This window comes from Candoia aspera, chromosome 2 (assembly GCF_035149785.1).
Source record: "Candoia aspera isolate rCanAsp1 chromosome 2, rCanAsp1.hap2, whole genome shotgun sequence".
NCBI classification, from domain to species: Eukaryota; Metazoa; Chordata; class Lepidosauria; order Squamata; family Boidae; genus Candoia; species Candoia aspera.
This window is the reverse complement of record NC_086154.1, coordinates 87,455,612-87,478,540: the sequence shown is the minus strand read 5'-3', so window position 1 is coordinate 87,478,540 and position 22,929 is coordinate 87,455,612. Positions and strand designations below refer to the sequence as shown.

Genomic DNA, 22,929 nt, shown 5'->3' with positions numbered 1-22,929 from the left:
GATAAATGCTAACAATCACACCTTTGTTAATTAAACCAAAACCAATATCCATGCGGTAGAGAGTATAATGGCACAGAACTGAGACTCTAATCTTATCTTAGGTCAGTGCTGTAGAATTAGAATCAGTAATGCCATTTGAAATGGAAAACACTTTCTCTGTTTTATGATCTGCACTACTGCTATCTTAATCATACTACAATATCCTAGTATTAGTTTATGGTGATGAATCTGTAGGCTGGAGATGGATGGCTAGTTGTCTGTTATGTGCAATATAAGGGGGAAAAGAAAGACCAGTTAAAATCTTAATGCTAAACTTAATCTCACAAGTTTTAGTAATGCAGTTGTTATAAAGTTCTAAGGAATGGTGGCTTTATTTCCTTCTCCAGGTAATTGAGAAGAACCTGAGTGGTTGGTGGTATATTCAGATTGAGGAGAAGGAAGGCTGGGCACCAGCTACTTTTATTGACAAATACAAGAAAACTAGCAATGCATGTAGACCTAATTTCTTGGCACCATTACCAAATGAAATGGCACAGCTACAGCTTGGTGACAGCACAGCAGAGAACAGCTCTAATGGAGACCCTGCTGGGCCATCTCGACCTCTGCCTGAAGCACCACCTAATGGCCCAGAATATGGAATCAAATGGAAAGGGAAGGAGAGCTCCCAGGATGCTTTGCCTGAGAACAGTGATGCTTCTTTGTGTGTTGGCTATGAGGAAATAGGGGATCGGGATATGGAAGAGAAACCGAGTCTTCCTCCAAGGAAGGAATCCATAATTAAATCAGAAGAGGAGTTAATGGAAAGGCAAAGGTTGGAGCAGAGGCCACCTCCAAAGCCTCCTGGCATGATTTTGCCTGGGATTCCCGCAAAGCAGACAGTCCCTCCAAGGGACAAGAAGCCAGAGCTCAAAACAGAAAAGGGCAAATTGTTCCAGTTGAAAAATGAAATGGGTCTTGAGTGTGGCCATAAGGTTTCTCCAAAAGAAGTAAAGAAGCCAAACCTCCGGCCCATAGTCAAGCCAGCGAAACCAAAGATTGAGCCCCCAGAGGATAAGCCTGAGGCACCTACTCCAAGCCTTTTCCTGAAATCAAAACCTCAGATCAGACCGAAGCCAGCACCTGCCCCTAGGACAGATCCTCCTCAGTCAGAGAATAAATTAGACCTTTGCAATCTGAGGAGCAAGCTCAAGCCTGCAAAGGCGCAAGAGAAGCCGTCAGAACAGGACCCTGTGATTAATGAGAGTGCCTTCAGTAACAGTGGACTTCCAGTAGAATCTTCTGTCAAATCTCAGGAAAAGCCAAATGTGGAGATTAGGCCTCCCTCTAGACCTGACAGCCAAATCTTTAAGGAAGCTCCTTTCCTCAAAGTTCCTGTGGGTTCCTCAAAGCCAGGTGAGAATGAACCCAAGAGCAGCTTTCCAGTACCTAGGGAACCCCCTCAACGTCCAATAGTACCTCCCAGAAGGCCTCCACCTCCTAAGAAAGCTAATGTGCCAGCACCCTCAGCTTCATTTGCCCCCCCTGCAGAACATAAAGTCATCCCAAAGGAAGTGCCTGAAGTCCGAGCTGTCCCAGTGTCCAGCAGGCCAGTATTGGTTCCGCCAAAAGCCAAAGCTTTCCTGCCATCTCCTGGCCCAGATGAAGCCAAAACCAAAAGCAGCTCAGGCCAAAAGCCATTACCCAAGCCTGTGGAGAAGGAAAGAGTACCCATGCCAGTTACCAACCTGGATGTCTCCAAAGAAGCCCTCTACGTGGCTGTGGCAGATTTTGAAGGAGATGAAGAAACCAGCAGCTTCAAAGAAGGGACTGTATTTGAAGTCCGTGAGAAGAATAGCAGCGGCTGGTGGTTTTGCAAAGTCCTTGCAGCAGGGCCATGTTGGGAAGGCTGGATTCCTTCCAATTATCTCCGAAAAAAGCCGTAGTCCTGTTGTTGTCTTTGTATTACAGCAGCTCAACAATCCCCATTTAGTACTGCAATATTTAATTAGCTTATTTATAGTTTTTCATAAGGCCAACTCTATTAAAAACAACAAAAAGCAAAGTATCTGGGATACCAAACATTCCAATTAGGGTATGTCTCCAAAATGGATTGCAAGAGGAAACATGCCTTTATGTAGTATTATAACTAGGCTACTCTTCCTTCTGTAGGTAACTCATTTCCTGAACTATTTTCACATTTTAAAAGGAATGTTCCCCCATCTCCCCACCTCCGCCTCTTAATACCTTACTCGGTTTCTCTGTGGTATAGATCAACCTGGCTGAAAGGACTGGCTGATGAACATCTCAAAATATTGACTTCCATTAAGCCCCTCTCCAGGGGAATGGAGAGGGGACCTGTTATTTAGTAGCTTGGGAAAAAAGAAAAGTCAGTCCCACTAGCCAAAGAAGGAAAGGGAGAATAAGAGAGCCACTTTTCTGGCTAAGTTTTGTTTTTAATGTCATGTGCCATTTAATGTCATTAAATATAATCATGGGCTAAAGAGCTTCATGACAAGGAGAATACATACTGTAATATGATTCCATAGTAGGTACTTAGGTGCAAAGAGCTATCCCAGTTGTTGTTTTGGCGTTTTTTAGTCTTCTGTCTGTGTACTTTCCTCTGATACAAACAATGCATCTGCCATAGCTGCCCCTTATATGACAGCTAGTGTTTATATAAGACTTGCTCATGAAGTTCAGTGTACTCTCTGCAGTGCAGATCTCTGTATCACTTGGATTTTTCAGTATCTTAATCTCATTTCAGGAAATGTAGAGGACATGGCACACAGGTTGTCCATGTCCATACTGTTGGGTATAAGCATGGTCAAAGGATTGATGCTGCTTCTTTGAGAACTGCACTGCCAAACTTTTACCTGCATCTGCAAATAAATCTTCTAAGCCTTCTAGATTTAGCTCCTTATTTCCTAAATCTAGAAGGTAACAGAATGGGAGCCCTCCAAGGTGTACTAAGCCTTTCTAGCCCTTAACATTAAAGTTGGACTAAAGAATTTTACGAAGGATTTACCTCACCCCTATTATCTCTTCCTCATACATTTTGCTGTGAGACATTTTTCAAAAAGCATGTTTTCCCACTTTTGTGCTTCTTGAGAATGTAAGCCAGAATGCAATGTCTTTTGAAACATGCAGCCAGCCTAAAAGAACAGCACACAACTAAGAGCTGTGGGAACTGCTTGAATTATCTTAGGCAAAGGCCTGTTTAAATTCTGGTCTCCTAGTGACAGGTTATGGCAAGTTCAGCGCTGTGAACTGGATTTAGAAATGCATGATGTCAAGGGCCATTTAATAGGATGTAGTTCAATGTTGGAGCTATAGCCAAGAGGCAGGGGATTCATAAATATGAAGATAACTGTGTGGAACTTGTTCTTCTAAAATATGTAGGGGCCAGCTTCTTTTCTACTCAATACTTGTGTATACTTAAATGGACAAGCCTGATGAAAATAAACGTGTGCATGCTTTTTAAACTTTTTTTTCATTTCATATAAACACCTGAGGTGTGAACATGCCAAAAAAGTTGTGGCTTCTTGTCTATAGCCATGCATGTTTTAAAGCAATGGATGAGGCAGAGATGTTGACTACAACATTTTCAGTAATTCTCACCTGTTTAGTTACCGTGTGGTTCTAGAGAGTGAGAATCTGATATGTAGAAATTAACCATACAACTTGTATTGAAAGGATTTCAACAAAAAAGAAAAAGAAAAGACTAGTTTCAGAAAGGCAATACAACATTTGTGTACAGGAATTTGCCTAGTGGGCTCCCATGAGCTGAATCTCACTAATTTGCTGAAGTTAAATCAGCTTCAGTCCAGCTCTGAGTTTTACCTGTGGATATCAGTTGGGGTTTAAGTGGCTGCATTTTTCTCAAAGGCAGGCTGGTTTGACTATTGCTTAGACAGATACAGGACATCTCATTATAGGGGTGCAATTCATCTGTCCATCAGTTAGATATGAGATTAACAGAAGTCATTCTGAGGGACATCCTGCTACATAAAAGTAGAAATCTTACCATTCGTCATGGTTGACCTTGCCCTAATTTTACCATCAGTCTCTTGCTACTGTTAAGCAGTGGTTGAACCTTTGCTATTCTGCAACATTTGTTCAACATATAACTATCCCTTAGTTCCCCTCTTGGCACTATTCAGTGTATGTGGTCTAGCAATATTAATTTCAAAATCTATGCCTTTATACTTAAACAATTGGTATTAAAAGAAATGTTCCTTGTACAGTATTACTTACCCATCTGTGATCCTAACCCCCTTCCTTTGCCATAGTCCTAAAAATGAAGACATTTCTAAAGTAGGAAAGACTAAGACTCCTTTCTAGTATTTCTTGTTGTTTCCATATTTCTTTCTTGAAAGACTTTTCTCAGAAAACAGACTGAGGGATCAGGATGGTCTGGGCTAATAAAGCACTCTGACTGAAAGGAAGCCATTACACTACACATCTGTGCCTCACTTTTTGTATTACATGGGATAGAACAGATATGAAGACCTGTCTTGCTGGGATACGAGAAGAGTTGTTGAGCTAATATTTGCCTCAACACTTTGTTGCCTTATGCCAAAAGGTATATCATTCTGAAAAGGATAACCTGATGCCATAACGTGAAACTTGCCCCATTACCTGTTTCTTTCCAAGTTCATTGACCAAATATCCGTTGGAGTAAAGGATATTCATGTATTCCAGTGTCATTTTCCTAGCCTTCTAACTGGGATGTTCTTCAATGGCCTTAGGCTCATCCAGTCTTTAAAAGCCTGTTTTAATTTTTAATGTTATGTATCAGTCTGTATCAATCTGTACGTTAATTGGGTGGGATTTATGGGGAGGGGATTTTTGACAACGGTAGATGTAGCCTATGTAAAATTCATGTATACTTCCAGCATTAAAGGCTAGGTGATTGTATTTGTGTGTGTTTTTTTAAGCTAAAGAAATAAAAAATAGGCTTGACTGGTTTCAAGCAGAATTGCTACACTGCCTTTTTAAAATTATTCTTTCATGTATATTTCTTGGCAAATGCATCTGGGTGTGTGTGTGTGTTTTACAGCAACAAAGGCATAATTAGGTACTTGGGATGTGATGCTATTTTTTAAGTGCATGATTTGCACAGATTCTAGAGGGACTGTGATTAGATTTTCAGGAATGAAGTGATGCTCTTCAGGTGTTTTATTCAATAAATGACAATCTGAAATGGTTGCTGTGGAAGAAGCCACAGCATGCAAGCCACCATCAAGACAATTGTGCTTCGACCCTTCTTAAAATCAACACAGGGAATCTAAAAGAACAGTGAGGTCACCTGAGATCAACTGGGGTGGGAAGATGAGTTATGTGAACTCACAGATGATTCCACAGGTGTTGGTGAATTCAGTTAAACTTTCAAAGATAGGAGGAGCATACAATTTTGGAGCTATATAGGTGAACTGTTCAAAATCGTGCAAGATGATGCTGTCAAGGTAATGCATGCTATATGCCAGCAAATTTGGAAAACACAAGAATGGCCATCAGACTGGAAAAAATCAACTTATATCCTCATACCAAAAAAGGGAAACACTAAAGAATGTTCAAACTATCGAACAGTGGCACTCATTTCACATGCCAGTAAGGTAATGCTCAAGGTCCTGCAAGGTAGGCTTCAGCAATTCATGGAGCGAGAATTGCCAGATGTGCAAGCTGGGTTTAGAAAAGGCAGAGGAACTAGGGACCAAATTGCCAATATCCGCTGGATAATGGAAAAAGCCAGGGAGTTTCAGAAAAACATCTATTTCTGTTTCATTGACTATTCTAAAGCCTTTGACTGTGTGGACCATAACAAATTGTGGCAAGTTCTTAGTGGTATGGGGATACCAAGTCATCTTGTCTGCCTCCTGAAGAATCTGTATAACGACCAAGTAGCAACAGTAAGAACAGACCACGGAACAACGGACTGGTTTAAGATTGGGAAAGGAGTGCAGCAGGGCTGTATACTCTCACCCTACCTATTCAACTGGTATGCAGAACACATCATGCGACAAGCTGGCCTTAAGGAATCCAAGGCTGGAGTTAAAATCGCTGGAAGAAACATTAATCTCAGATATGCAGATGATACCACTTTGATGGCTGAAAGCAAAGAGGAACTGAGGAGCCTTATGATGAAGGTGAAAGAAGAAAGTGCAAAAGCTGGTTTGCAGCTAAACCTCAAAAAAACCAAGATTATGGCAACCAGCCTGATTGATAACTGGCAAATAGAGGGAGAAAATGTAGAAGCAGTGAAAGACTTTGTATTTCTAGGTGCAAAGATTACTGCAGATGCTGACTGCAGTCAGGAAATCAGAAGATGCTTAATCCTTGGGAGAAGAGCAATGACAAATCTCGATAAAATAGTTAAGAGCAGAGACATCACACTGACAACAAAGGTCCGCATCATTAAAGCAATGGTGTTCCCCGTAGTAACATATGGCTGTGAGAGCTGGACCATAAGGAAGGCTGAGAGAAGGAAGATAGATGCTTTTGAACTGTGGTGTTGGAGGAAAATTCTGAGAGTGCCTTGGACTGCAAGAAGATCAAACCAGTCCATACTCCAGGAAATAAAGCCAGACTGCTCACTTGAGGGAACGATATTAAAGGCAAAACTGAAATACTTTGGCCACATAATGAGAAGACAGGACACCCTGGAGAAGGTGCTGATGCTAGGGTGAGTGAGAGGCAAAAGGACGAGGGGCCGACCAAGGGCAAGATGGATAGATGATATTCTAGAGGTGACAGACTTGTCCCTGGGGGAGCTGGGGGTGTTGATGACCGACAGGAAGCTCTGGCATGGGCTGGTCCATGAAGTCATGAAGAGTCGGCAGCGACTAAACGAATAAACAAAGTAGGTGGCTTGGAGAAAGATGAGGGAACTCCAATCTTCAGCGTAGATTGCAAGTAAGAAGAGTGGTTGTGACAAACCTTATCAATATCTATTGTATAACCTTTACCGAGGCAAAAAATACACAGCTTATGCCCATGAGAGGGAGGGTGTGTGTGTGGGGAAAATTAATCTCACAAGTCAAAAATGGGGTCTTAGAGTAATAAGGCTGAAGTCTCCTCCCATTACGTTACTTTTTATTTATTTTTCTATCACGCCTTTATTATTTTTTCATAAATAACTCAAGGCAGCGAACATACCAGATACTCCTTCTTCCTCCTATTTTCCCCACGACAACAACCCTGTGAGGTGACTTGGGTTGAGAGAGAATGACTGGGCCAAGGTCACCCAGCCGGCTTTCATGCCTGAGGTGGGACTAGAACTCTTAGTCTCCAGTTTCTAGCCAGCACCTAAACCACTAGACCAAACTGGCTCTACATTTGACCAAAGAGTTGTAGTGACAACTATATTTTGAAGACTTGCTGAGAGAAGATTAAAAAAAGAAGAACAAGTTCATTCTGATGAAGCAGAAGGACAACTGGCTTCAGGATGCACAATCAAAAATAAACTGAAGGGATTTGGCAGGAGCTAAGCCTTGTTTGCGATGTAGAGGAAAGTGGGGCTCTTGCCAAACATTTCTTTAAACTCTAGAAAGTTCTAACAAGCATTTAACCCATATAGATGAATCACAGAGCCCACAGTGGAGAACTGTATTAGTTACAGTTCCACCGTTTCTTTTCCTGCCATACCAGCTGGAACGAATTGATGAACTACGTTATACAAATCTGAGTTAAATATATAGACTGAATCTTGTTCATGCTGAGATTCTTTCCCATTAATCTATTGAGGTTCCTTGAAAATACCCATTTTAAATAATAAAAATATCTTAATAAGTCATGGGCCAGGGGACAGGTCATCTAACACTGTTAATTGGTTCAAGTATAAGAAGTCCAGAGGAGGATGAAAGGTTACTCCTTCAAAAAATAGGTGGATGGAGGTATTAAATAGTAGGATCCCATAAGGATCTGTATTGGCAGTGATATTATAGAGATCCTAAATGTTTTGCATATAACCTGCTTGTTCCTGGGTGATGCTTACCTTTTTTCTTCCTCCATTTTCTATTCAACAGCCTAATGGATAAGTTGACTTTAATTTTCCTGTACAATTATCTTTAATTATTTTAATTTTATTTTTTATTGTGTTTACACACTGCTTTTTATTGCTACCAGCCTTGCAAATTTTCTGGAAAGGCAGGTTTCAAATCCCTGTAAACAAAGGGCCCAAATACATTCTTCACACAATACAGGCTTAAGTTACAGAGTTCAGGTTAAGCAGATATTTGCTACTAGCTTAAATTGTGCTTGGGGGAATTAGCCCATTCATATGTGGAATCTGACCTAGGAGGATGGATTTGTCATTAATCCCCCTGCCTATATAATCCCAGATCATAGCTCTCTGATCTGGGATTACTTTCTCTGTAATACAATGGCATTGTTCGGACACTGAAGAAGGCAATATCGGCAGGTTTGAGGAGAATCCTAAAATGGGCAAAAAGGCCTTTATGGAAAAACCCTCAAGTTAGACCCCCAATGAGGCCTGAATATGGCTGACTGTTGGCAGAGGAAAGCAAAAGGTTAATGGATTGGGGAATGGAATGGGAACATTTTACAGAGCAGTATTTTTGTTGCGAATCCCACTTTGTATCTTTAGTAACTGCAACAGAGTACAAGAGAAGGCATGAACAAAAACAAGAGAAGGCATACAATATGTGTTTGTGGGTTCCTCAGAACCATTATTTCTTAAATTCACCCTGGACTTCTCTGTGAGAGCCTGCAAGCATTCTGAAGATGGCTGACAGTGGCTGGCCCTTGTTGGAAACCTGAAGCTACGCTGCATGGATATTTGGTGTGATGCAGCAGAAAAGAAGCTCTCTTCGTTACTGAACTGTTTTTCTCTATGGGTGTGAATAAATATATTGGTCAGGTCAGTGCTATTGGCATTCTAGCTCTTGTTTCTGTAAATGCGGTGAGCAAGCTAAATCAGCCAGTGCTAGCAGCCAGCGTGCTCCCCCAGCAAGGAAAACAGCTGTAGGAAAGAGCATTTAAATGAAATGATCCTCTAAATGCCCTGCCAGGAGTGGTACTGTATTGTCATTCCAGCTTTGAAGTCCTGGGGTTAAGAATGATCACTAAGCATATTTGCCTATCGGTGTAGGACCAGTCTACTAGAGAATAAGGCAACAGTGAAAGAGAAGCAGGGCTATGGTGTGGTCAATAAAAATTAAAGAAGCTTCCGTTCCTTTTATCAACGTGCACCTTCCTTAAGTATTTCTGCTTCAACTGGCCGCTATGCGGCGCTGTTCCAAGGGTATGTGCTCCTTTTTTTTCTTGCTAATTCTTCCGCCTTTGAGCAAATCTGAGAGAAGCAGAGCAGTGATCTTACTTGGCTAGAAGCAAAAGTGAAAATTCAAAAGGCTGCTTGGGTGCCTGTTATGACCACCTCTAGAAAACTGGACTTTAAACCCTGTTCCTCTTCCGTCAGGAGGTCAAAGGTATGAGACTGCTGTTTGCATTAAGACAGCTTGAGAGGAAGAATCCCATTATGGGATTCCCACCCCCCATGAATTACAGGAAACTTGGCTGAAATGTCAGTATCTCTTGCTTGTCTTCCCCCCACCCCTGCCAGTTATACTGAAAGATAATGGTGTTGTGACAAGGATGATGATAATCCTTGTCACAACACACCACCACAATAAAAAAGAAGGTTTTTAAGGTCTCATGGTCCTTCCAGGTTGATTACTGCTATGGGGTGTATTCCATCTCACTGTACAGAAATACTTTTCAGACACTAGTGTAAGGTACAGTTTGGCACTTTCCCAGTATTTCTTGAGATGTAATGGATTAGGTAGAATGTATGAGATGGAAGTAAGGTTGTGGACAAGAAACTAAATGTGTTAGCTAAATCCTGTCAGCCCCCCACTAGGACACCCCAGACATAAGGCTTGATAAAGGTCAATCCTCATCTTTGGATTCCTTGGAAAGACACATGGACACAATTGCACCACATCCCACATTCCTTGGCCTGATAAAGGATGCTGGCAATAACTTGAGCTTTGAACTCTTAAAATAATTATACTGATATCGAAATACTTTCCGTTTCCAAATAGCAGAGTTCTTTTGTAAGAGAGTATCCATCTGGGATTATATCTGAATTTAAGTAATTGTGGGAATTCCTTTAAAAGGGGTTGTGAAACACATTTCTATTACAGGTAGTCCTTGTTTAGTGACCATAATTGGGACTAGCAACTTGGTTAAGCAAAGCAGTCACTAAGTGAAACCATGACTGTGCTTATGGTCTTAAGCTTTCCTTTGCTTTACAGACCTGCAGAGGTCATAAATGCGAGGATTGGTTGTAAAGTTACTTTTTCCTATCGCTTCAACTCCATAGATTTGTTTTAATTCTGCGGGAGACTATAATCTGTGTGTTGTTTTGGTATCAGTGCTCAGGCCAGCATTCATCTGATGAGTTGGAAATGGAAGGTACCACTGCTATAACTATTCAGTGCTATAAGCCTTATGTTAAAATTCTACTTAGGGGTTGCAACTTTTGTAAGATGGAGAAGTGTTTCCCCTCCCTTGTGCACCTAAAAGAACCCTTCACAAAATGCCATATGGATAGCAGGATTCAGATTCAGAGGAGCAAAGATCCCTTAGAGTATGCAGGGAACCAAGCATAGGACCTGTCTGCAACTCCATTCATGCCTTTTCCTGGGAAAAACAGTAGCTGCTTTAAAAGTGGCAAACAAATGCTACATCTGCATTCTCCAAAACAACTTTCTGTCTTTGAACCAAAGCACTGCACATTACTATGCACTGTTCCTCTGTTCACGAGGTGCCTGTCTCCATTTTGACAAGAGGAGGTGAAACCGCTGGGTTTACTGACTTCCTGCAGCAGCAGCACAGTAATTTAGGACAAGGGGACCGAGATTTAATGTGGTGGGGGGAAGGGGGTTCTGGAGGAATGTTAGGAAAAATGCCTGCTAACAGTAAAAGTACTTTCATAGTAGAACTACAGTAATTCTCTAGAGAGGTGGTGGGCTCCCCTTCACTACATGGTACAATGTGCTTTAACTTGGCTTCCTGCAGTGAGCAGGGACTTGAACTTGATGGCCTATGTGTTATAATTTTATTGCCATTTATCCTCACTCTAATGGCTTTTCAACAAGGGAACGCTGATGGTTTCTGTTGGACGACCTAAGGTTGGTGTGGCATCCTTGTTGGCATAGCGATTACAGCTGTTATAGCTATGCAGCTGACCTTTTAGACAGTTTAGTTTACTAGCTTCTCAAGATACACTAGAACTGAAGGAGCCATCTGAGTGTGTTTGTGTCCAGGTATGGATATGAGTAGGAGAGATCTTTTTGATCAGAAGATTAAGAATGGCAGCTTAAGCTGGTATTCCCCAGAATGTGGTCAGGCTGACAGGACATCTTTTTTTTTTTTTAACTCCTTCCAAAAGTGGACAACTTGTATGAGTAGCATAACATCTGTAAAGGGTGCTTAATACTTATGGGTCACTGGGTAAATTCAGGAATAGCACATAAACATGGGCATTCATTTTAGCAGAAGAAACTATGCTAGTTGCGTTTCTGCTGCTTCCATTTCTTTAGATTTGATAAAAGCCTAAGTATAGGGTTCCAGTTTCTAATTTTGGGGTATGAGTATTCTCCTATGCTGTAACCAAGCAAAGATGAAACATGATGCTGTGGCATGTAGTTTATTCTGTTTTGTACTAACTTAGTCACAGCAATGTTCTTCAAAGTATTTTGCCTTCAGATATTGTAGAACATAGCTGTGGTGGTTTGAGAAGGAAAGATGCAGGCTCTGCCTGGCTACTGAAACAACTAACAGTTAAGTGAAAAAGCCTTGGGAATTGTCTGTAATGCCGTAACAAACAGGGAAGAGAAGGGAGGTTACACAACAATGACAACAACAAACCAACATACCAGTTGTCAAGCTACTTACAGTAAAATAGAGATGTGACAAGCTAACTTTAAAGGAAGTCTGAGACTTTGGGAAGCAAATAGAAGCAAAAGATCATGAGTCCTCCAAAATCAAGCTGAACTTGACATCTAATCACATATTCTTAAAGAATGACAGCAAGCTGCTCAAGGAAAACAGCTATCTTTTTGTTAATCAGCCACCTTTCATTTTTTAAATGAACAAAAGCTGAAAAAGTGTATTTCCAAAATGAGTATACTTATGGTTGACAGTATAGGGGGAAAAATCAGCCAAATAGTTCTTAAAAAAAATAATAAAGGAACAGGGAGCATGCTGAGTTCATAGAGAGGATACAGGTTAGGTTCTGTGTGCTGTGCCAGCTCCTACATTATTCCAATATGTTATTCCTCTCAAGAAGACTGGCTTCGCAACAGTGTGAAAAGTTACTTCTGCCCATACATGCATACCAGCATCATGATCATCAACAAAGGACAGCTACAACCAGAGTTAACTTGAACACTGTGGTCAAATGCAGAGCAAAGTAACCATTCAGTTCTCTCTGCTGCTGCAAGATGGTGAATGTTTTATGACAATCCTTGGCATAAGGTAAGATCAAATGGTTTTACAGGATGCTTATTTTCAGGAAGCTACATTTTCCAGGCCCATTACACTTCAAGTACAGAAGATTGTATCCACAAATTCTTTTAAGGCAGAGATCTTAAGTGTCATTTAAAAATGACTTTTGAACTTTCTCATCAGTTTTAGTCCTTTTTTCTTGTTTATCTTCCTTAGGGGAAAGGAGTACTTTGAATGGGCATGTGGGAGAAAGGGGACTCTGATGTCACAAGGGGTTTTACATTACTTTCTAAATGTAAAGGCATACTGAACTGTATGGCAAAGAGCGTCTGGGAAATCAAACGGGTGCAGTGGAGTCATTGTGATTGCTGGACAACCTCCAAATCTGTTGGTATTCTTTTCATATGCAAGCTGTGAAAAGTTGCACAGTAATACTGATACAGATTCTGACAGATCCTACCTGCCAAAGTCTTGTGTCATTGTGTTCCCTAAGCCTCCTCTTGCTAGTCACAATCATAAACAACCTCAGAGTAAACTTAAGAAGGGAAAGATAGCTGGACTGAAGAGGGATGGCAATTTTTCAATTACCACCCTTGCTGTTCAATTGTGCTCTTCATTTTACCACCACTGATAACGGTAGTAGCAATACATTTGAAGGGTATGCCAAATTCCTATGCAGTGAAGCTAGAGGGCACGACTGAAGCCCTAAGGGACTTTCAGTGTCTTGTTTAGCTGCTTCTAAGCCCTGGACCTCTGTCAGAGTCACGCACTGACCCTTCTCCTATTACTGTACACCTATGGCTGTTGAGAATATTTACAAGCCAACATCTTGTTTCATAAACAGGTAAAATTTTATATTCATGTAAAACAGACCAAAATAATAAAAAATATATACACACACGCACTACAGATCACAATGCTAGAGAATATTAACATACAGAGAAGTGCAAACTTCCCTCCCCAATTAATTTGCTTTTAAAGTTTATTACAGAGAGATTAATCTGGCTTATTTTAAAATGTGAAGTACAGCTCACATCATGAACTACAGATATATCAAGAAGTTTTAGAAATCTGGAAACTTTTTTTTAAAAAGCTTTTTATACAAAGGGGAAGGAGAGTGCCAGCAAAAATTCAATGAAAACATACATTTTTCACTCCAATATCAAAAAGCATAATTATTGGTGAACACATGAAATTCTATAAAACTACCAGCCATCTGTGTTAAGATCTTTTTTTTCTCTCCATTTTAAAGTAGCATTAAAAAGGATAAAAAGTGCACACACACTCTTATAAGGCACAAACAGATTTTCAGAACTTAAAAAAACAAAAGAAGCAATAGCGAAAACTAATTGCTAAGTAGACTCCACTTCCCAAATGTTATCTGTCAGTGTATGAGACTTCCTTCTGAAACTTGAATAAGTAGAGCTGCATTTCTGTTAAAGCTCATTACCTGCCTCACTGCTTCTGAGCTTCTGCCAGATGCTGCTGCTTTTGGGAAATCTTTTCCAAGGGAAAGTAGATATATGCCCCTTCTGCCTTGGCACCAAGCATTTTGCTTTCTGCTGTTATTGTAGGCATAAATTGCCAAGGCAGGAGGAAACATGTTCACTTAGGTAAATCAGTTCCAGTGCAGAAGTTTAGAGCAAATGCTCAGGTAGATTTTCTAGTAAATGGCTGATGATTAAATAGACCTAAATGACATTTCTAAAAGAGATACCAGGAGGCTATGTGTTGCTGAGAACATCAGTGTTAGAAATAGAATGGAGGTTGTGAATAGCACCCAAGTTGGGGAAACATTCTTAGATTTATCATACCTGCCACAATGTAGACTTGTGTACTATTAATATTCTCCAGCCACTTGACCAACCCTGATTTCTGAAACTACCCCATAAGAGCAGCAAGAACGAAGGAAGTCTGTAACATTCATTATGCCTTATAGCCATCATATTGCTAGGACACATGCTAGAAATACAAGATAGCATTATAATACTAACAAATACTCTATCTGTAGTAACAATTAGGGATCTGCAAAGTATTTTGAATTTGAATAATCTCATATTGACCTTGTCTGAGTCCATCACCCACCAAGTGAAAATTGCTCTCTTGGAGTGGAACTGAGGGCTTCAAGTATTTTGGAAGTGTTTTGAGCTCAAGATGCTTCCAAAATGCTCAAATCAACCAATTCACATTCAAAATAGAGTGTTTTGAATTTGAAATGTTTTGCACATGCCCAGGAGCAATCTTCAGAAGTTGTGATCAAATACATTTAGAAATTCTCTGGGAAAGAAGCCTCTAAGAACTCTCTAACCAATACTTGTGAAGAAGTAGCAGAAAGTCAAGGAAAATAATGCTGCTGGGTTGAGCCAGAAAGTTTTTTACATAAGTAAAAAGTTACAGTTCACAAAACCACTTCTAGCAAATGATACTCTTAACGTGTGAAATTACTCTTGAGCTTTCAGACATAGATTTATTGTTAACCTCCACCAATAGAGCCACCAAGCATTAAAACTTACAGTGAGATAAAGATGATAGAGATGGGTTTCTTCGTCTCCAAGTCTTAATGTAGCTCCTACTGCAGGAGTGAGCAAACTACAATCCGCATATAGGCCCCCACATTTTTCACTCCAGGATCGCACTGTCAAAAATTGGCAGTGAAACCTGGAATTACACTGGCATCTTTCATTTAAACCTATCAACCAGCAACAAAAGTGCTAAAATATGCATGCTAAGGTTCCATCCAGGCAATTCCAGGGATATTACTGTGTTATTATCACTCTCTGTGGCCTTCAGTAGTTGGAAGAATATTATTCCTTAGAAAGTTTTGCTGGGAATTGCTCAAGTTACTCATAATGTCTCACCCTAAACAGTGAAACAAACTCAATTATCCAGCTTTAGCATGTACATGTGCGACATCCATGGCTAGCAGATTTGAAATTAAAGCCAGCTATGGTCAGGTTACTATAAGAACTAGGAAGCTACTGAAAGCAGCCTGTGAATGCAAGTATAATTGGTGATTTTACAACTAATTATTTATCTCATTACAAAACTTGCATCTAATGGTGTCAACCATTTTTTCTAATAACCGATTGCACAGCAATGCTAACTTCACTACTCAAGTTTACATGGCAGGTAGAAAAATGTATTGCAACATTTACTGGAAGCCATCATGTACCACGATGACTAAGTGTCTGGGAAAAATTAAATCAGAGTTAAGATTGGTCCTAGCAATGCCACAAGAAGAAATGAGTATATGTGGTATCTATGAGATTTCATCAGCTCCTCCAGTACAGGTATCACAGGAACAAGTCATAAAACAGTTTTTAAAAACAGCCTTGGAACCCATCAGTTATATATTAGAATGTAGTAACTGCCATAAAGATGGAATGACTTCATAGCAGATTTTGCTTACTAAAGAGATAGGTTGCAATTGGGGATTAGTAACTCAGGAGCCTCCAAAATCAGAGGTAGAGAGAAGCTGACCTCATCAGCATTTGAGGAGGAAAAAATGGCTCTTGTGTGTGTGGGGATTCTTTCAAGTCAGTCTTGATTTCTGGCAACTGCCTGGACTAGTCCCTGAAGTTTTTCTTGGCAAGATTTCAGAAGTGGATTGCCATTGCTTCTCTCCAAGGGCTGAGAGAGAGTGACTGTCCCAGGGCACGCAGCTGGCTTTGTGCCTAAGGCAGGACTAGAACTCACGGTCTCTCGGTTTCTAGCCTGGTATCTTAACCACTATACCAAACTGGCTCTAGTTAGCTCACAGGGAATTTAAATTTTCAACGACCCTGAACACTGGAACCCTCCAGAACAGTGCATAGGATTGCTCTCTTGGAAAAAAGAATCCACAACTGGGCCTAATTTAGTAATTCCCTGACTCTCCTTCACATATTATTCAGATTACAATTCAGCACTAATGCTATAACCAAAATTTCATTTATCTTTTAAGTACAGACCTACTAATAGTTTGAAAATTCTTTTTCCCGCAAACAATACCAAGTGAAAAGCTTTTCAGTTTCAGTAAGATGCCTCTGTTGTGGAACAACAGACAACTTCCTGGAGCGGAAGATATGAGTTGGACATTGCTACATACTTTGTTGACCAAATCTCTGGAGAGAAATGAAGGAAGATATCAATCAACTGTATTCATAAATCATAAATAAGAAAACACTGGAAGCTTGAAATTCTAAATTATCCATTAGCTACTTTCCTCTGTAACCTTCATGTGTTACACCTTACAGATGCTTGGTTAATAACTATTCATAGCCTCTACCATAAGCTGGTTGGATCACATGGCTGGTTGCTTATCCCACAGTAGTCTGAGTTCACACAACATGCTAAGCCAAAACCAAACTAACAACGTGAGACTGTGGCTAGATTCACACTGTACTGTCTCTTCTGCCTGCAGAGGCCTACTGCTTTCAACACAACTCTCCAGATCAGAAAGTACTTGATAATTGCTCACTATAAAAACTGGAAGTATCAAGTCACAGAGGTGAAAAATCAAATCCTAAGAGAACCTTTATAGCTCTTTGTGTGTTCCAGATTCACTTTCCCAAGAAAATGCCTAGTTCTTGATTTCACAAACTGAGCCACAACTTCATACATTTGGACACAAAATGAGTGGTTCATGTTGTAAACCAAAAATGAAACCAATAAACCTAAAGAGCAGATTTATGAAAATATCTCTGTTCTTACACATTTGATTGGGAGAAATTGGTAAATTAGATCATCCCTACTCATAGTCTTGACTTATGAAAAAGAAAAATACTTCGAAATTAGCAAATTAGGTAACAGAACATTCATGACCTGCCACTCCTGCAAACCAAAATAAAAAGAAAGTAAATGAAATTTACTCTCATCTTCCCTGTTTGAAATGGCCTACAAAGTGAACTAATCTTTAGCATTCCTGGATTTAGCAGGAAAGAACCCCAAATGTTTAAAACTGGTCTAGTGACTTCTCTTTTATCCCGCCCAAGATAAGTGAGCTGAGTACTGGAGTGAAAACAACTGCACAAGATCTTTTTGGTTTTCTTTAGGAATCAACACGGCAATTGTATTAGGACTCATCTTCCCCCCCCCCGTCCCACCCTTACCCATCGGAGCAGCATCTTTTCAAAGCTCTTCCTGCTCTGCAGCTGTACTTTCAGCCTCTGCAAAGACAGTGTGTTCCCAGTTCACTTAATTTTCCCTGATTGGTTTCTACTGGTCAAAACATGGAAATACGGACAAAAGAGTCACTCAGCAACCACTGACCAGCACAACACCCATAAGCAGGGACAGCAAGGTGTGGCAATTGCTAACCACATTCTTCATCCTGCTCCTCATTAATCACGCCCTGAGGGGTGGGGTGAGGTGAGGTTAAGGACGGTAGATTTTGATAATGTCTTTAATGACCCGTCGGCAGATGGGACAGCAGGCATGGAGCTGTTTCTTCAGTTTAAGACCACAGGTGTTGCACAGGCACATATGTCCACAGGTATAGATCACTACATCCACCTCATTATCAAAGCAAACTGTGCATTCCCCATTCTTGCTGCTTGAGGGGTCTGGAGGTGAGAACACCGGAGACACTGGAGGACTCAGAGGAGAACTTGGAGCAGTCACTATATGGAACAGAAAACAAAGGAACCATGGTTAGAAAAGTCATGTCCTTTTCTACAAGTCTGGCTGAATAGGTCGCATTCAAACCATCTTTTAATGATAAAAAGAACATTTTGCAAAGTTTCAGAAACACACATTAAAGAGGTAATAATGGAGAAAAAAAAGATATGTCATTATACAGGAAGTGAAATCCGACTGCTTGGCAGGGAGGACAACCATCAGCCAGGCACTGGAAAAAGTAGTGGGCCAGGAGTTTCCTCAGGTGAAAGTGTATCAGAAAATATAAGTTGAATTTTATATAGCAATATAGCCCTATTTTCATAGAAAAATATTTGCATCTTCTAAGGAACTTTTTAGTAGTTTCCTAACAGATGTGCATGCCATGAATGGAATTTGGGGTGGCTGACATTATGAATGCTTGTAGTTTTGAGGAGGGGCATGTATTCACTGTTTTAACTTACTGGTTAATTCATTATCTGTAACAGATATGTTTGAACCAGCTTCTTATTAAGAGTATTTGATAACATCTGCTTCAAGCTGCCTAAAGGTACTTTCCAGTTGCAAATCCTTCTGGTGCAGAAGAAATGATGATGATGATGATGATGATGGAACAGCATAGTCTTGGTTTTAATCCAGCTGTGGTTTAGAGAATATTGACGTTGCTTTTACTCATCTATCTTAATCCAGGATTTCAATAGTGTATGATGAAATGACATTAAGTTCTAGGTTTCACTGGATATATAGAAAATTTTCCTCCAGCCCAATAGTATATCACAGAAAATGCAACTGAGGAAGTAGCAATCTTCTCCCTCCCTCCCTATTTCTTTGCAGCTAGATTAGTAATAGAGAAAGAGATGTGATCTCTGATCTACATGGATTCTGTCATGCAATAGCCATCAGTGCACTGGGGAAGTATGTACGTGTACATTTGCTGTCTCTTTCTGAGGATCAGTCAATATTCGGGAAACCAAAGAACTTTTACAACCTGTAAAGAACAAGTGCTTCTTGATGAAATATGGCGCTTACAGCGTCTCAGTTCAGCACTTTGCCATTAATTTTTATTCTCCACCAGTTGGTTCTCTAGCACTAGCTTTGACAGATGGAGATTTTCCACTTAGTTGCTCGTATACCATAAATGTTGTCCCATAGCATTGTCAAGTCATTTTAGCTTTATTAGGCTCTTGTTGCTGCTTTTATAAAAGAAGGCTTGTACATAACCTAAAGATGTCCAGTGGGGCACTAAAGAGCAAGCTCAGGAAATTTAATGTTCCTTCCTCTCAGCAAAAAGTAGGCTGTGTTCAGCATGTCTTCTTTCAGACAACCCCTCCCAAAATACAAATAAGTTTATATTTATTAGGGTACTGAATGTAAGTATTCCAACTGCAGAGATCAGCAAAAGTTCTCTTACCTAGGGATGACTCGGAAGCAGATGAAGACCGGTTCACGCTGAACGCCATATCCGAGTCACTGTCATATTGTGAGCCTCCAGGGGATCCTGAGGGGGAGATGGTCACTGGGCTGGATTGCACTGTGCCTGAAAAGAAAAGACTCAGTCAGTGGCACAAGTTGGGTAGGAATCTCTCAGGAACAAGGGCTGCATTTGAGTTGAATCTGGGAATGGGAGAACACCTTCTATTTCATCGTCACAACAGTCTTGCACAAAGTGTGAGTTTCTAACTACATTGCATTACGCTTTAGCATGCTGGTTTGTTTAAGGGGATGAGTGTCCTCTACTCTAAGATCAGGTTCACTCTGCTCCTAACTTTTTTTCAGGCTCCGGACTACATCTGAGTAGAAATATTGAAGGGAGATCCAAATTCTTTCTGTAAGGTGAAATGGGTATTTCAGCTAGTACACTCTGATGCAAGGGAAAGATTCCCCTATTCTAATAAAATGGCATTCAGTTGTGTCCTGGTAAATAAAGAGATATTATTAAAATGCAGCCTATCTCTCCTAACTAATAGGGGTACATCCAGAAGAGAAGCACACTAGCCATTATAGCTAAGCAGATCCTTCCTGTTTTGATACCTGATACTAGAGACAATAAAGAACAGGGCAGAGCTCATGCTCCACACTTGAGCACCTAGTTACCTGCTTTTGAGAAGAGAATGCTGACTAGGTGATCCCTTGGTTACACAAGGCAGTTCTTTCTATGCTAATGGAAGGTGGTAAATCATACTCCAGAACACTAATATTTTCCAGCTGTAAACAAACCCCTTAGCTGCACAAAGTGGCTTTTAAGTCCTAGCAGTGGTGCTAGAGGGCAATGCTAGGACTATCACAGATGCTTGCTGGCATCTCCTGTACTTGTATGCTGGTCAGATTGGATCAAAATTCCTTCCTTTCTGCCTTAGCCTACTTGGGTGAACTCAGAGAAACAATGCCAACTAGTGCAGACTATTTAGCTTCAGTTTATAAAAAGGATTTTAAAGATACATGCTTGACAAACGAGAGATATGCAGCTGGTTCTGTCCAGTTACCAGGTATAACTTCTTAATTTAGCAGTACCAGTCTTCCTCAGCACTTGTGCTCATGAAACTTTTAGTTGGCCATCAAGTAAAAGTACAAAGCGCTTAGCCAACTGGCTGTTGCAAGCCAAACAGGAAAGAGGGTCTCTCCAAATGTTGGTAAGGGCCTTCACTGTTTAACTAGCATTACTTTATTTTATTCTGGTCATTGACTCTGAAGCTATACTTACTCACCTAATATTTTGAGCTGATTGATTACACCATGGATTGAGAAGAAAACCCACAGTGATTGTGAGGTATCAACACACATCAGCATCCCACGGCTCATCCCATTGATTCCATGATGCACTTCTCCATTTGGCAAAACCACAAAGTTGAGGATGTCACCATTGTTGAGGACTGGGAAGCCTCGGCAAACCACCCAGTACTCCTTGCGATCCAGAAGAAAATCTGGGTCTGCTGGGAGATCATTTGTCCGTAAAGTACCAGGATCACAGGAAGTAATACCAAACGTGAGGGCCCCATAATATGGCAAGCCCAGGTGTCCCACTTCCACAAACAGGCTTTCACCAATGTGCAAAGGTCGGTCAGAAAACACCAAAGTCCTGCTGCTTTCTTGCCAGTTGGTGCAGGCAGACATACGATCCTGAGAAAAGTTAATATCAGGCCCACGAGTAGGGTGGAAATGAAGATCTGTGTCTAGAAAGGCAGGCACAACTTGAGCAAGCTGCCTCCTGCTTGGGCAGCAGGGGATCGTATGGTTATCTGTGGGCAGCCCAGGCATACGGCTCAAATTCAGATTTGCAATTTTGGCAACCACCTGATTGTTCTCCAGCTCATTGTTGTTAAAATTGGCTGAATCGTGGTTGCTCTGAGGAAGGCAAGTGCTGAGGCGTGCGTTGCTCAGACGGGTGGAGGTCATGGTCTCAGCAAACATGCTATCTGTAAAGCAAAGCCAAGCCCAATTACATAAGCTACAAATGGTGTCCCATTCAGACTATTGTTTTGGCTCCGTTATGATTAATTATTTTTGCTTTAGCCCATTTTGACTGGAATATTATTGGTTTCAGCTCTATTTTTGTCATACACAAATGCCAGAAGCAATAGTTTATACCAGTCCTGCTAGGTTTTCATTAGTTTCACTGTAAGCAAAGTGGAAGTGAGAATGGAAGCACAGAATTTAGAAGCCAGCAGACCTGAAGTCTGATCTTTGTTGAACTCCAGTTCCCATCAGTCCTAGTTCCCATCAATGTGGCTAGGGATGCATATTGATGGAAGTTGTAATTCAAAAATACGTGGAGGCTGAGGGTCACATGCTAACCATCCTTGCATTAAATTAAGCCCCACTAAATCAATTTACTAATAATTACTCCATTCCATTCAAATAGTGTACTACATTCTTGATGTTCTCTTCAGGAGTCCTTGCACCTTACAACTCCTTCTTTTACATTCATGCAGAAGAGTATCAGGAGAGAAGTCCATTTCTGCTTACTGATTTCCCTCCCTCAAACTTGCAATTAAAAAACATTCTTTCCCATCTCCCCCTGCCTTTGTCACTGCCAATTTAATTCACAAAAGAGAGACTGAAACAAATGCATTTAATCATCTTACAGATCATTAATAATATATTGTGTAATACGTTGAATGTTAAAGCAGCAGATGTGACCTTTTAAAATGTTTCAAAGCTTACAATGCCAACTGAGCAAGCAACAGACAGTCCCAGAACTACTATGCATCTGATAGCTTCAGATGTCAAGAAAGAAAGTGCTTGTGATCCAAAAGCATCAAAACTGGAAGCCGGCTGTTCCACAGTAAGCCATTCCTCTCACTTTGAGTATTAATGCTAAGAGAGGGAGGAGGCACATTCAGATTCTGTAATAATTTGCCAAAGGCTTAGGGTGCTTCTAGAACTACAATGCAAAAAGACATTGTGCAGCATTCTACTGTAGCCTCCCCAACTTTTTTTCCTCTTTTTTTAATGGTCAGAAAATTGTTGCCAGACACTATGGGAAAACACAGGGCGGCTACAAATGCAAGATCATAACATCTGGCTGTCTTGTCCAATTCCATTTTTAAGACAAGGCACAATGAAAGCCTTGTCTGGAAGCATGCTCAGATCTCTAATTCTTGGGCCACTCTGTGCATACTATTCCACTGAAATCATAGCATGGATTGTGGACGTCTAAGGATACAATTCTGTATATACCTACATAGATGTAAGTTACATTGCATTCGGCAGGATTTACTTCTGAATACATACGCATAACGTTTTACTGCTAGATTTGATTTTAAGTTATTCTAAACATTAGCTGATTTGGCATGTATGTTAAATTCTTTTTAAATTGAATTATTGACTATTTAACATTGACAGAGAAATATGGAGAAGAATCAAATGTTCTAACTGGTTGTAGCT

At 40.5% G+C, this 22,929-nt stretch overlaps 2 protein-coding genes across 5 annotated transcripts in view; one reads left to right on the top strand and one right to left on the bottom strand.

Annotated features, from left to right (window-relative positions):
• SH3PXD2B (SH3 and PX domains 2B) overlaps positions 1–4,959 on the top strand; it is a 134,785-nt gene extending 129,826 nt beyond the window's left edge. For both annotated transcript variants that reach the window (XM_063292398.1, XM_063292397.1), the window contains one exon: positions 387–4,959. In XM_063292398.1, coding sequence (XP_063148468.1) covers positions 387–1,922 — 1,536 coding nt within the window. In that variant the 3' untranslated portion in view covers positions 1,923–4,959. The remainder of the gene's footprint in view (positions 1–386) is intronic.
• Positions 1–22,929, bottom strand: part of NEURL1B (neuralized E3 ubiquitin protein ligase 1B) — a 442,008-nt gene that overhangs the window by 370,518 nt on the left and 48,561 nt on the right. Inside the window, exons 3-5 of one of the 3 annotated variants that reach the window (XR_010067158.1) lie at positions 20,751–21,458; positions 19,457–19,582; positions 16,209–18,050 (exon numbers count right to left, since the gene is read on the bottom strand). Coding sequence is in view for 2 of the 3 variants with exons in the window: in XM_063292399.1 (XP_063148469.1) it covers positions 17,806–18,050; positions 19,457–19,582; positions 20,751–21,458 (1,079 nt within the window). In the remaining variant the exon portion in view is untranslated. Of the gene's footprint in view, positions 1–13,279; positions 18,051–19,456; positions 19,583–20,750; positions 21,459–22,929 lie in introns of those variants that run through there. The other 2 variants (XM_063292399.1, XM_063292401.1) reach the window with 2 other exon arrangements.